Source organism: Eumetopias jubatus, unplaced genomic scaffold (assembly GCF_037043125.1).
Source record: "Eumetopias jubatus isolate StellerSeaLion01/CBP00866 unplaced genomic scaffold, mEumJub1_p1.0 scaffold_8, whole genome shotgun sequence".
Classification (NCBI taxonomy): domain Eukaryota; kingdom Metazoa; phylum Chordata; class Mammalia; order Carnivora; family Otariidae; genus Eumetopias; species Eumetopias jubatus.
Window position 1 is genome coordinate 95,013,771 of NW_028274814.1, and position 14,378 is coordinate 95,028,148.

The 14,378-nt window shown below is 37.2% G+C and overlaps 1 protein-coding gene across 4 annotated transcripts in view; it reads left to right on the forward strand.

Moving 5' to 3' along the window:
- The window catches only part of MDM2 (MDM2 proto-oncogene), a 25,108-nt gene extending 11,139 nt beyond the window's left edge, over positions 1–13,969 (forward strand). For all 4 annotated transcript variants that reach the window (XM_028110759.2, XM_028110760.2, XM_028110761.2 and 1 more), the window contains 6 exons: positions 1,809–1,876; positions 2,009–2,105; positions 7,087–7,247; positions 10,811–10,966; positions 11,707–11,784; positions 12,964–13,969. In XM_028110759.2, the coding sequence (XP_027966560.1) occupies positions 1,809–1,876; positions 2,009–2,105; positions 7,087–7,247; positions 10,811–10,966; positions 11,707–11,784; positions 12,964–13,527 (1,124 nt within the window). In that variant the 3' untranslated portion in view covers positions 13,528–13,969. The remainder of the gene's footprint in view (positions 1–1,808; positions 1,877–2,008; positions 2,106–7,086; positions 7,248–10,810; positions 10,967–11,706; positions 11,785–12,963) is intronic.
- Positions 13,970–14,378: the final 409 nt, after the last annotated feature.

The following is a 14,378-nucleotide window of genomic DNA, read 5'->3' on the forward strand; positions in this document are numbered from 1 at the left end:
GTTTCTTGTATCCTAATCAGGTTTGCATTATGCATCAGCAGTACAGTGTTTTGTTAATATGATGTTTAATAAATGTGTTGAGTTGAATGCTCTTCCACAGTTAGGACTTAAGACCCAGAAAAGGGCATCACTCCCTTATCCTAGAGTTAAAGTGACTGTTAGACTGGTGATATGTTTTATTGTTTTACAGAGCTCTTTATGAAATCAAATGAAGGCAAATAAAACAAACTACTGTAGTATTATAGTAGTATTTTCAGTTTTCTTAAATATTATCCCTGATATGTTCATTCATTCATGGAAAGAAACCTTGGTAGATTACTAGAAAAATTTTATTAATGAGATGGTAACCTGTAGATTACTTAGGTTATTTCCATTCTGGGTTTGTTTCAGATTTCAGTTTAGTAGAATTAACTTCAGAACTCCTGTAACCGTGTTCTTAACCTGTCACACCTAGTACTTCCTTTTTATTACATCTGTATTGTAACATCTCTTTTATTAAAACAAAATATAACCTCTCTATATGTACAATATAGAGTATATGTATATCAGTATAATACGTAACCCATAGTGTAAAGAAATTGTTATGATAAAGTGCATAAATTAAGAATATTAATGCGTGGGCCTGACATTCCTATTAAGATGAAAATGTTTCCAAGAGAGTAACAAAGGGTATTTGATTATGATCTTTGGCAACTGTGTATACTCCCTATCTAAAATTTTGACTCGGAGCTCCAGGTCTATACATCCAACTACAAACAAAACCTACCTACCTGAATGAGTTTCATCCGCTTAGTTCATTATAGTTCCATCCTAATCTGTTTATCTTCTGAAGTTTCTCTTGGTGAATGGTACCACCCTTTATCCAGTCAAGGCAGAATCTTGGAGTCCTTCTTGACACCTTTCTCCCTTGCCTTGTATATCAGACCCTAGGCCTTGTTGGTTTTTACCTTTTTACCTTGTCTGGAATTGACCTATTTTCCATGCCTTGGTTTAGGCTTTGATACTTCAGCATTTGTATTATTGCAGTTACTGTCTAGCACTGGCCTCCTTGCCTCTGCTCTCTTTTTCTTTTTTGCCAAAGTGATTTGTCACTCCTCTGCTTCAAATGACCATTTAGGGGGTCCTTATTGTTCTCTGGATAAACTTGCTGTGAACTAGCAAATCAGTTTTATCTATTGGATTAAACCTTTTTAATGGTGAGTGGCTGCAGCAGTGCCACAGGGCAGATTCTGAAGTGTCATGGCGGGGAAGAGTGCAGTGATGCAGGCTTGATGGCAGGAGTGCTGCTTGTTGACATCCCTTGTGCTGTTTCACAAGACACACAGAATCCTTTATGATCCTGCTTACATTCCAGGAATAATTGACTACCTGTAATTCCCTGCAACAGGCATTGGTAATTCACTGCTGGATGCTTTTGTCATGAGGTGTTCCCTCAGTCTGGAATAGCCTTTCTTAGTTCTGCTTCTTTGTATTCTGTGTGAAACCTTTCCTGATTCCTTGCTCCTCAGACCCTGCCCTGTCCCTACCAAATAATCATTGCTCTGTGTTCTTCACTGATTTATCTTATAATACTTCTTTTATCCTGTTTATTATACTTTTATTACTCTTAATGTAATACTACTCAGTGTTAAAATTGAGTTATCTTATTTACATCTCCAGTATCTAGCATGGGGTTGGCTCCTGGGAGATACACATTTAATGTTTGTTGAGAGGTTAAATTGTGTAAGGAGTTTGTCCTGGGCTGACCAACTAGTTTTTCTTTCTTAGTTTGTGATTCTTTGTTGTTGTTGTTTTTTCCCCCCCATCAGAACCATCAGATTCAGGCACATCTGTGAGTGAAAATAGGTGTCACCTTGAAGGTGGGAGTGATCAAAAGGTAATCTTGAAATGAACACATTCTAGTAGGATGTTTCTTAAAAGTTAGGTTATTTTAAACAAATTATTATTAGCTTCCTGGTGTTAAAAGTTCGTTTTTGTTTTGTCCTCTCCCCCTCCCCCGAATGCTTAGGACCCTGTGCAAGAGTTGCAGGAAGAGAAACCTTCATCTTCAGATTTGGTTTCTAGACCATCTACCTCATCTAGAAGGAGAGCAATTAGTGAGACAGGTATATATGCTTATTTGACACTTTCAAACAGCTTTTTACTGTTTATTCTCTAATAAAATTAATGCATTTAGGCTTAATGAAATTGTGCTTTTTTTTTGCTTTAGATGAATTTCTGAGTTTCATTTTTATTTTTATGTGATTTGGTTTAAAAATTGCTTTCTTAGCAACATTTTTTGGTTGACTGTAGCAGGCATGATTTCCTGGGCCCCACTGGAGTTCATAGTTAGCTATTATTCAAGATAATAGAGGACAAGTGTAGAAACTCTATTTTAGTCCCTAGTTACCTTAACAGTTAAAATATTTGTTATTTCTAATAAGTGATAAAACACACCATTCAGTTTAAAAGCAAAATGAATAACCTCTGGAACTGAAGATGAGATAAAATGGCTGAGAACATTTTTACAGAGAAAAGATAGTGGAGGAGGAGGAGGCTGTGTTGCCTGATCAAAAGTCATAGTAACTAAAACTGTATGATTCAGATGAAAGAAGAGTTCAGCAGATCAGTTGAGATAGAGTAGATAAACCCGGACTAGTGTGTACATGAGGGCAGAGGGCGGTGAGGACAGAGGATGTTTTGTTAACTGCATGGGACTGGAACAAATGGTTAGTTATTTGGGGAAGAAAAAACAAGTTCCATCTGTACCATATGCCAAAATGAATTCCAAATAAGTTTAAAAGATAAATGAAAAAAAATCATATTTGAAGGATACTTTAAACTCAACAGTGTTAATACCCTTATTACATAAAAAGCTCCCCAAAATTGATTAAAATATTAAAAATCCATATAGCAAGAAGGGCAGAAACCCAAGTTTTTCATAGTTAATACAAATGACTGATAAATAGGAGGGAGTGGATGGATTTTAGTGATTTCACTTTATAGACAATAAAAAATGCAAAAGTGTCTTTTCTAGGCTATCAAATTAGCAGAGATGAATTTTTGACTCATCCTTGTTAGCTTTTGTGTTGATACTGATGTACTATTGGTGTATAAGTTGTTGGTGTTAAACCTTTATGGATTATAAAAAGGCTTGTAGTACTTACCATTATTCCAGTAACTACTTCTAGAAATCTATTCTAGAGATATAATCAGAAATTCAAAGATTATATATGTAGAGACACTAATTACAGCATCATTTATAATTGAAGACATACATGGTAGAAAATGCCATCACTCTAGTTCAGGCCATTGCCCTGTCTTTTCCTGACCATAGCAACAGCGCTCTGATTTTCTTACTCCTGCTCTCTGTGTTCCTTCATGTAGTTCCAAAAGAGATGGTAAAAGGTAAGTTGAATTGTATCACTTCCCACTTAGCCACTTTTGTTACTTCAATAAAACCCACACTTTTTGGGGCGCCTGGGTGGCTCAGTCGGTTAAGCGTCTGCCTTCGGCTCAGGTCATGATCCCAGGGTCCTGGGATCCAGTCCCACATCGGGCTCCCTGCTCGGCGGGGAGTCTGCTTCTCTCTCTCCCTCTCTCCCTGGCTTGTACTCACCCTTTCTCTCTCTCTCTCTCTCTCTCTCTCTCTCTCTCAGAAAGAAAGAAAAAGAACCTTAAAAAAAAAAAAGACACACTTTTTACTTCAGCCTACAAGGCCATGATCCTACCTTTAACCTGGTTTTTGGCCTTTCCCCCCTACCTTTATTGTTTCCACTGTGCTGATTATTTGATTCCTCGAGTCAAAACTCCTTCCTGTGTTTGCACACAGTTTTTTTCTGCCAGCAGTTCTTCCTATCTCTGCTTACATGGTCAGTTCCTCATTTTTCTGTTTTTGGTTAAATGTGGCCTTCTGAGAGAGGCTGTCTCTAACCAGCCAGAAAAGCAGATTCTCTCTTCTTTCCCTTAGCCCCCTGCCTGTTTCCTCATAGTACGCATTATAGCTTGTAAATAATTATGTTTCAGTTGCCTTGATGTTTGAAATTAAACTTCCTGTGGTGGCGGGGATGATGGCTGACTTCACTTTTGTATACCCACGGCCTAGCACTGCCACACAGTAAGCAGGTGCTCAGACTTGTGGACTAAATCATTGAATTATGATGAACAGTGTAGGGGTGCCTGGGTGGCTCAGATGGTTAAGCATCTGCCTTTGGCTCAGGTCATGATCTCCGGGTCCTGGGATCCAGTTCCTGTGTCAGGCTGCCTGCTCAGCAGTGGTCTGCTTCTCTCTCTCCCTCTGCCTCCCCCCTGCTCATGTGCTCGCTTGCTCTCTCAAATGAATAAATCTTTAAAAAAAAAAAAAATGAACAGTATATGAACCTATGTCACAGACACCATATTCTGCAGCCATTAAAAATAATATAAAAGATTTAAGAGAAAACCATCCCAAATTGTACATTTAGTGTGATTCAGATGTTTTTTAAAAGGAAATAAAAAATGAAAACTGGAAAACTGGAAAATTATTAAACTTTTTTTTTTTTAAGATTTTTATTTATTTGACAGCACAAGCAGGGGGAGTGGCAGGCAGGGGGGAGGGAGAAGCAGGCTCCCTGCTGAGCAAGGAGCCTGATGCGGGACTTGATCCCAGGACCCTGGGATCATGACCTGAGCTGAAGGCAGATGCTTAATGACTGAGCCACCCAGGCGCCCCTACAGTAAACTTATAATATTGATTTCAATGGTAGCACTACAAATGATTTACATTTTTAAAAATTTTCTGTTTTTTTAAGATTTCTATAATGAGTAATATAATACTTTAATAGTCACCAAAAAAGCCCCAAATATTATTTTTAATGGAGGTAAAAATTATGAATCAGCGTGGTTTAGGCTCTAAGATCACCTTTTATAGGGAATACAAACGTGATTAAGAATTTCTGTCAAGAACTTGTGATCTAGTTGTGGAGATCAACACAGAATTGCTTAAAATATAAGAGTGGGGAATTCAGAGGAAAAAGATGTCTTCTGGCTAGTAAGGTCAAGAGAAGGAAATGGAGTGAGCAGAGGTGTGCGAGTTGTACCTGTTTCGGGCATGTGGATTATAGTTTATTTAATCCCATAACCCTATTTGGTACTTAGATAAAAGGCTGTAGTGAGCACCTTGCCACATACATCCTTAAGTAATTATGCAGGTATTTCTCTATCACTCTCTAGGATAGAGATTGCCCACAAAATGTATTATTTTAGATTTTTACCAACAGTGTATAAAAATGTCCTTTCTCTCAAATCTCTTGAAACTCTCATTTTAAACTTTGTAATTCTTGTGGGTGAAAAATGGTATCTCATTTTAATCTCGTTGCATGTCCCTGGTCAGTAAGAGGTGGGAGATTTTTTCATATGTTTATTCTTTGTATTCCATGAATTGCCTTTTCATATCTTTGACTTTTTTTTTTTTTAAGATTTTATTTATTTGAGACGGAGCACGAATGAGTAGTGGGGGCAAAGGGAGAGGGAAAAGCAGGCTCTTGCTGAGCAGAGAGCCCGATGTGGGACTCAATCCCAGATGCCCGGGATCATGACCTGAGCTTAAGGCAGATGCTTACCCGACAGCCACCCAGGGGTCCCTTGACTTTTTTTTTTTTTTTTTAGATTTTGTTTATTTTACAAGGAGAGACACAGCAAGAGAGGGAACACAAGCAGGGGAGTGGGAGAGGGAGAAGCAGGCTCCCCACTGAGCAGGGAGCCCTATGTGGGGCTCGATCCCAGGACCCTGGGATCATGACCCAAGCCGAAGGCAGATGCCTAACGACTGAGCCACCCAGGCGCCCATGACTTTTTTTTTTAATCAAGTTTTGTTTTACTTGATTGGTGAGGACTTGAATATAATGGATAGTAACTGTTTTACGTATGTTGCATATATTTTCTTCCAGTTTGACATTTGCTTTTTAACTTTTATTTTGCCATGTAAGCCTTAATTAACATAGTCTAATGTTGATAAACTTTTTCTTGAGGGTTTTGCAGTGTTACATCATACTTCCCTACCCCGGTATTATAAGAATATTCTCTTACAAGTATTTGGATGGTTTTATTCTTTGTGTTTGGCTCTTTAATTCACTTGGAATTTATTTTTATATTTGATACACTACATGATAGGACTCTCATTTATGTTCCTGACAGATTTGGTAACATTCTAAGTCAGAGATAATTCATTATTTAAAATAAAATAAACCATTTTTACTGCTTTTGATTCCTATTGAAAATACAGGGTACTGAGGAAATTGGAATGTAGAAAAAAAAAAAACAAGTGGTTCAGTCAGTTGGGCATCCAGCTTGTGGTTTCAGCTCAGGTTGTGGTCTCGGGGTTGTGGGATTGAGCCCTGCTTTGGGCTCCTTGCTGAGCATGGAATCCGCTTGAGATTCTCTCTCCCTCTGCCCTTCCCATTCATGCTCGCTCACTCTCTGAAATAGGTGGTTCTTTAAAAAAAAAAAAAAAAACCTTCTAAGTAAATTAAACATTTTTGGTTCTTTTCAGAAACAAATCTTATATCCTAAAGTATGATTTTTGAAAAAAATTTTGATTGGTTAAAGAAAGCTCTAGATGGATTAAATTAGTTGTGACTTAATGTAGATGACATTCTGAAAGAAGCTTAAAATGCCTTTTTTTTTTTTAAGTTTATTTATGTATGTACGTAAGTTATCTCTACATCCAGTGTGGGGCTCATACTTATGACCCCGAGATCAAAAGTCGCACGCTCCTACTGAGCCCACCACACACCCCAGAAGCTTGGAAAGCTTTTTTAAAATACAGTGTTCTGGGGGCCCTTGGCTGGCTCAGTCAGTAGAGCATGTGACTCTTGATCTTGGGTTCATGAGTTCAAGCCCCACATTTGGTATAGTGCTTACTTAAAAAAAATAGAGTGTTCTGTCATAGCTCTCAGTTGGATTGATCCAATAGAAGTGTTGACTTTTGAAACAGTAGTAATTGACTATTTTCTCTGTTTAGTATCACTGAAATTAAATTTTGGTACAAGTAGGTACTCAAGGCGGCTCATTTGCTACATGAATCACAGTATAGGGTTTTAATTGACTTGTCTTTCTTTATGTATCCAGAAGAACATTCAGATGAATTACCTGGTGAACGGCAGAGAAAGCGCCACAAATCTGATAGTATTTCCCTTTCCTTTGATGAAAGCCTTGCTCTGTGTGTAATACGGGAGATATGTTGTGAAAGAAGCAGTAGCAGTGAATCAACAGGGACGCCATCAAATCCGGTAATCTTTTCATTTTAAGTAAAACAAGATTCTTGAGGCACCTGGGTGGCTCAGTCGGTTAAGCGTCTGCTTTCAGCTCGGTTGTGATCCCAGGGTCCTGGGATCGAGGCCCGCATGGGGCTCCCTGCTCTGCGGGGAGCCTGCTTCTCCCTTCCTCTGCTTGTTGCTCCCCCTGCTTGTGCTCTCTCTCTGTCAAATGAATAAATAAAATCTTTAAAGAAGAAAAAAACCAAGACTCTTGTTTTTAAAATCTAGTTCTAGAAGTCCTAATAAGCATTTGGGTAGAATACACATATATGCTGTGCTATTGCTGTTATACATAGTGCTAAATTTTTCTGTCAAAACTAGGGGCGCCTGGGTGGCTCAGTTGGTTAAGCGGCTGCCTTCAGCTCAAGTCAATATCCCAGGGTTCTGGAATCCCCTTCGGTGGGGAGCCTGCTTCTCCCTCTGCCCCTCACCCCGCTTGTGCTCTCTCTTTCTCTGTCAAATAAATAAACATTAAAAAAAATAAAAATAAAACTAGTATATAAATCTTTTCTACTCCCAACCCCAGGTTTGAGAGAAAGGTGGGAGATAGTTGTGGGGTGTGTTGGTAAAATTAGTACCAATGTTAATAGTTGTTAATGTCATCCTACATATTGGAGAATCTTTGTGGGCCACTGCACCAATAGTAAATTCAAATAAATTGGAGTATAGGATGGTCTGAGGATTTGTTGTTTTACTTTTTAAAAAATAAGGGAACAGAAAAGCAAATTTGGTTCAGTTAGATATCTTAGAATTCTAAGGCTGGTTGGTTTTGAATATTTAGAGTAACGGTATCTTTATTATTGTAGCTACCAACAAATAAGTCAGCATAGTCTAAGCTACACATTTGCCATACGTAGGCCTAGATATCAGGAAAGGTCTCTTTTACTAAGGCTGTGGAATATAAGTATGTTACTGCATGGCTGGTGGGAGAGTTTTAGTACTTTTTGATTGTTGATACAAAATCCCAAAGCATTAGGAGTAAAATTCTTAAGAGATGTCACTGAAAGAAGTTTGGTTAAAAAAAAAAAAAAGGTTTTTGCTAACAAGAATGCCTGACAAATGGAATGTTACCTTTCTTGTCATTAAACATTTATTTTTAAAATACTATTAAAAATAGAACTTTTATTTGTGATATGGCAGTATCTCATGGTCATTATTCTGGATATTAGTGATCATCTTATAGTTCCTAGAAGGTGTAAGGGACTGAATCAGTTGTGATAGTAAACTTATTCTTAACTTTTTCTGTATTGTTACTTCTTACACATACTATGTTTACATTTATCTCTTCCAAAGCAGTGATTTTAGTGGATACAGGATTTACTAGAGCTGTTACTTCTGTAGGCCACTAGATGGCGCGGAGAGCAAGTTCTTCAGTCAGTCGGTCTGTCGGTGTTTTCTGTGCCAGCTTCTGTCTGGCACTGGGGTGGAGTGGTAGTCGAGGTAGTTATGGTCCCTGCCCTCAGGGGGAGACACATCATCAACAATGAAACAGGTAATTAAGACATTAAATGCTATGGAAAAAAAAAACGGGTTCTTGAGAAAAAGAAAAGTGCATTTGCCTTGCATCTTTCTTACAGGTTTAATAAATTGAGGAACTAAAGGCTATATTCTAGGCTCTATACTAGCCAGTTTATATGATATCTCAGCAGCCTCAAATTCCATTTACCAATGGGAAAGATAAATTTGAGGGTTTTAAATAACTTGTTTAAGATCTCATAATAATTGCCACAGTTGGAATTCAGGCAAAACCAGGGACTTCTGACTTCAAAATTTAAGATCTTTCTGATGCTTTTTACATGTACAATATTTTTAAAGTTTCTGGGTTATTCTTTTTTGAACATTAGCCAAAACTTTAAAAAACAGCTTTTAATTTGCTTTCTTCATAGCACCCTAGAACAGGGGTCAGCAAACTTTTCCTGTAAAGGGCCAGTTAGTAACTTATTTTGGGCTTTGTGGGCTGTGTGGTCTTTGTTGCACCTACTCAATCTGCTGTTGGGTGTAAAGCAGCTGTAGACAGGAAATGGCTGTGCTCAGTAAGACTGGATTTATAAAAGTCAGTGGGCAGCTGGCTGTACTTTGCCAACCCGTACCATCGAAGATACTTGCTGAGACTCCAATCTGTCTTGTGATTTATCCCCATATTCTAAACTTAATGCATTAAATACTAGTTAATTGAAGTATCCAGTTTATTAGGTTACTTTATTAGAGATTGTATTCTAGCTTGATGTGTAATATTAACCTGTTAATAGAGTCCTTGTTAAGAATTAGAACTGCAACTTGTCAATTTTGCTTTTACTCCTGCTTTCCTGACATCACTAAAAGAACAGTCGTTTGACCTCAGTGTTTATAAAATACTTTGTTTTTATAGATAATAGAAATAATAAAAATTATTTAATCCAAACTCCTCTTACAGATGAAGTAGCTGTGGTCTTTACAGGTTAAATATGTCCAAGGTTAAATAGCTCCTTAATGGCAAATCTAGAAGTAGAACGTTTGTATCCTGATTCTTAGACCAATGTACTTTTTCTAGTTCCAGCTTTCGACTTTGGTTATGTTCCTCTTAGCCACTGACAGCAAATATTATGGGATTAATGGTCTTATTAGGGTTCTTACACTATAAAATGAAGAACCACATGCGCTGATACAGAATTTTAAAAATAAATGTGAAAAAATTATGTCCGAAAGCTCTTCCAAAGAAGTTATTCTCAAAGTTCACTAAAAAATAGATCTCATGGGGCACCTAGGTGGCTCAGTGGGTTAAGCATCTGCCTGTGGCTCAGGCTTCCTGCTCAGTGGGAAGTCTGCTTCTTCCTCTCCCTCTGCCCCTCCCCGCTGCTCCTTCTCTCTCTCTCTCAAAATCTTTAAAAAAAAATAAATCTTGTAATTTGTGGGTTGTAGTACTAGCATTCTACGTCTGAAGATATGAAGAGATTAAAACATGTTTTTACCTCTTTTTAACTCTTAAAGTGTGTATAACTCAGATATGAGACTCATGTATGCAAAATTGTATATAATGTATGTGTAAAAATATATAATTGTTATATACTTATAAAATATATTTAATATGTAAGTAGTAAAGATAATTAAAAGTGGAAGTACTCTCTTGGTTTTGGTATTGACAGAAGCTTTATTAGCAAAAAAGGATGAGTGGAACTTAAAAACTGGTTATTCCAGCGAGAGAGGTAAAATGTGGAAGTTGAAGTGCCAAGTTTGGTTGAGGGGAAAAAAATGTAGATCTGGCTGATTGTTCATATTTGAGGGGTCGGGCGGGTGTCTAGTTGTAGAGAAGATGAAAATGTTAATACGGTCCTATGTGAACCTTGAATGTCAAGGGGATTTAGCCTTTTTCCTTTATGTAATGGGATTTTGAACAGGGAGAATAATATTAATGTGGTAATAACCCAGAATCTTAATCTAGTGTCATTGTGCAGGGGGGATCTAAGGAGTAAATACGACTGCAGGGAGGAGCTAGGAAGCTGTTACAGAGGCCAGCAGGTAATGTACTTTAACTTTTTTTTTCTCCCCCCTGATTTTAGGATCTTGATGCTGGTGTAAGTGAACATTCAGGTGATTGGTTGGATCAGGATTCAGTTTCAGATCAATTCAGTGTAGAATTTGAAGTTGAGTCTCTCGATTCAGAAGATTATAGTCTTAGTGAAGAAGGACAAGAACTCTCAGATGAAGATGATGAGGTAGTTTTATTTCTCTAATTACAGTCTAAAGTTCTTCAATATTTTCTGTATTGATGACAATTGAAATAATGTATTCTGATTTCACTTACTCTTTGACTTTTGATTTGTTCGAACTAGAATATTGTTATTTGGGCTTGAGGCTTTTGTAGTTCCTTGTTGTCTGATTTATATTCCTGTAACTGTAAATGTCAAAAAGTCAATACTCCTTAATGAACATTCTTATAATAGTCTTATTTTAAAAAAATTCCCCTTTGGGGAGCCTGGCTGGCTCAGTAGATGGAGCATGCCACTCTTGATCCTGGGGTCATGCATTTGAGCCCCACATTGAGGGGTAGAGTTTACCTTAAAAAATAAATTTAAAAAAATTCCCCTCTTTTAGTATTAATTTACTTTTTACAAAAGTAAAGTATGCACACAGTTAAAGTTGCTGGAGGTGACTACCGTCAACATTGCTATTTCACAGTTACTTAAAATCTCCATATTTATAAAATAAAAATGCTTATACTGAATTTTTTGCCTTACTCATTTTAAACATCCTATCTGTTGCCTTTTAACCATAGTGGGTCAGGATTTCATGGTCCTCCACTTTTCCCCCTTTATACTCACTTATTCCATTTGACCTTTGTCTCAGAATTTCTCATATATAGTAGTACATGCGTTTCGTTTAGGACTTAACCACGAAGAAGCCTTCCTGGTTAAGGAAAAGTGATGAATTGATGCTAATGAATTTATTTTATTAGGTATATCGAGTAACTGTGTATCAGGCAGGGGAGAGTGATACAGATTCATTTGAAGAAGATCCTGAAATTTCCTTAGCTGTAAGTATACATCTGCTTTTTTAAGTAATTAAGAAAACAGAGGTTAAGGTTAGAAAAATACACCTAGTCTGCTTCCCAAAATGAAGTACTTTCTATAAAATTAAAATCTTTTTAGAAAAGTTTTAAAGCATTTTTGTTCTTTTATTTGTTGTGTCGGGATCTGTTACTGGATTTTTCTCTTTTTAAGATTTTACTTATTTATTTGACAGAGAGCAAGTACAAGCAGGGGGAACAGCAGAGGCAGAGGGACACGCACGCTCCCTGCTGAGCAGGGAGCCTGATGAGGGGCTCGATCCCAGGACCCTGGGATCCTGACCTGCACCAAAGGCAAATGCTTAACCAACTGAGGCACCCAGGCACCCCTGTTACTGAATTTTTTAGGTTTTTTTTTTGTGTGTGTGTGTTGGGATTTGAACTTTGAAATTTTTTTTATTGAAAATTTCAAGTATGTACAGCATAGAGAGTAGTAGTATGTATTTCTAGTGTATCACCCAGCTTTCACAGTTAGCACCATTTTGCCATTCTTGTTTATTACTAGAGAATGTGGTAGGTAGGATTTGCCATTTAAGAATTCAGGACTGGGGTGCCTGGGGGACTCAGTCAGTTGAGTGTCCCAGCTCTTGATTTCGGCTCAGGTCATGATCTCTAGGGTTTTGAGATTGAGCCCCACATCAGAATGTTTTAGTGTTTCCTTTGTGTATGAAGTTAGGAAACACTTATTTGAGCCCAGGTTTTAGAGCACTTCTGAGGCACATTGGGTGGTAGCGTCATCTAGATTGATTGGGTGGATGTTGGTCACAGCATCCAAGGTTGAACCTTTAAGGGAGTGAAGTGAGTACAGGCCTCATTTTAGAATAAAAGGCTATATCACACTTGGGCTTCAACTAAATGAACCAGCTCTGTCCTTGAACAGATAACTTTATTGGGACGTGGTTAAGATCATGGTGAATACATTTTTTGTTTTAGAATTCTGTAGCATGGTTTGGCTGAAAAAGTTATGTACTTTATAATCTCATGCTTGAGGAAAGATTGTTACATGTCAGATATTTTATATAAAATATGAAATGCTGAGAATTGAACTGTGTGATAGATTTTACCTCAGACATACTGAAGTTGCTAGTGTTGGCTATGACTAGTTGTATCAAAGGGTTACAGAAACTCTGTCTTTTTTCATTGAAGGACTATTGGAAGTGTACTTCGTGCAATGAAATGAATCCTCCTCTTCCACCTCATTGCAACAGATGTTGGGCCCTTCGTGAGAACTGGCTTCCTGAAGAAAAAGGGAAAATGCCTGAGAAAGCCAAACTAGAAAACTCAACACAAGTAGAAGAGGGCTTTGATGTCCCTGATTGTAAAAAAACTGCAGTGAATGATTCCAGAGAATCATGTGCTGAGGAAAATGATGATAAAATCACACAAGCCTCCCAATCCCAAGAAAGTGAGGACTATTCTCAGCCATCAACTTCTAACAGCATCATTTATAGCAGCCAAGAAGATGTCAAAGAGTTTGAGAAGGAAGAAACACAAGACAAAGAAGAAATTGTGGAATCTAGTTTTCCCCTTAATGCCATTGAACCTTGTGTGATTTGCCAAGGTCGGCCTAAAAATGGTTGCATTGTTCATGGCAAAACAGGACATCTTATGGCATGCTTTACGTGTGCAAAGAAGCTAAAGAAAAGGAATAAGCCCTGTCCAGTATGTAGACAACCAATTCAAATGATTGTGCTAACTTATTTCCCCTAGTGGACATGTCTATAAAAGTAGAGTTCTATATTTCTAACTATATAACCCTAAAAATTTAGACAACATAAAATTATTTTTTTACACATATCAAAGGAAGAAATTATCTGTACATGTAGATTTCTTCTCTGTAGTGTAATGTACCTACTCTGGGAGGGGCGATAGTAAATGCTTCTTTTAGAAAAATTTCACTTTTGTTTATATTTTATATTTGGGTTTTAATGTAATTAAAATTGGACATATAGCTCATCTTAAACCCTTACTCATATTTTAAATGATTTCCACTTCTTTAAAATTTAGAGAAGTACCTGATTTTAAAAAATATAACATTTAAATATAAGTTATGTGCATTCAGGTTATATGGTATGCAGTAATTATGCTACTTACAAAACATTCAGATCTGCAGATAGTTTCACCATGCTTATGCATTAAATTGTCTAAATTTTTAGGTTTAGTATACATATATTATTTATTGATTTACAAATAAAAATATTAAATGATTAAGAATTGTTTCAAGAATGATTATTGGATTTTATAAACTTTTATAATGAGTTCTGTTAAAACAGAAATTATACTTGAATATCATCTTATTGGGTAATCAAAGGTACAAGTGTGAATGTGCTTCTATTTTGGAATGGCCAAGACTGCCCTCTGTGGCAGTACATGTATGAATGGACAGCTTGATGCAGTAGGGAGCCTCCAAGGCATCGAGTAAGACTCACTTGAGAGAATGATGTTACAAATTTTAGTAGAGCCATGAAATGCTGTTTTCTCCTTTCCGTTCACTTGTGTTATCACGTGGCAGGTTGGCTTAAGTGGTTTCTCAACAAGTGATGGTGAATGTTCTGGAAGGG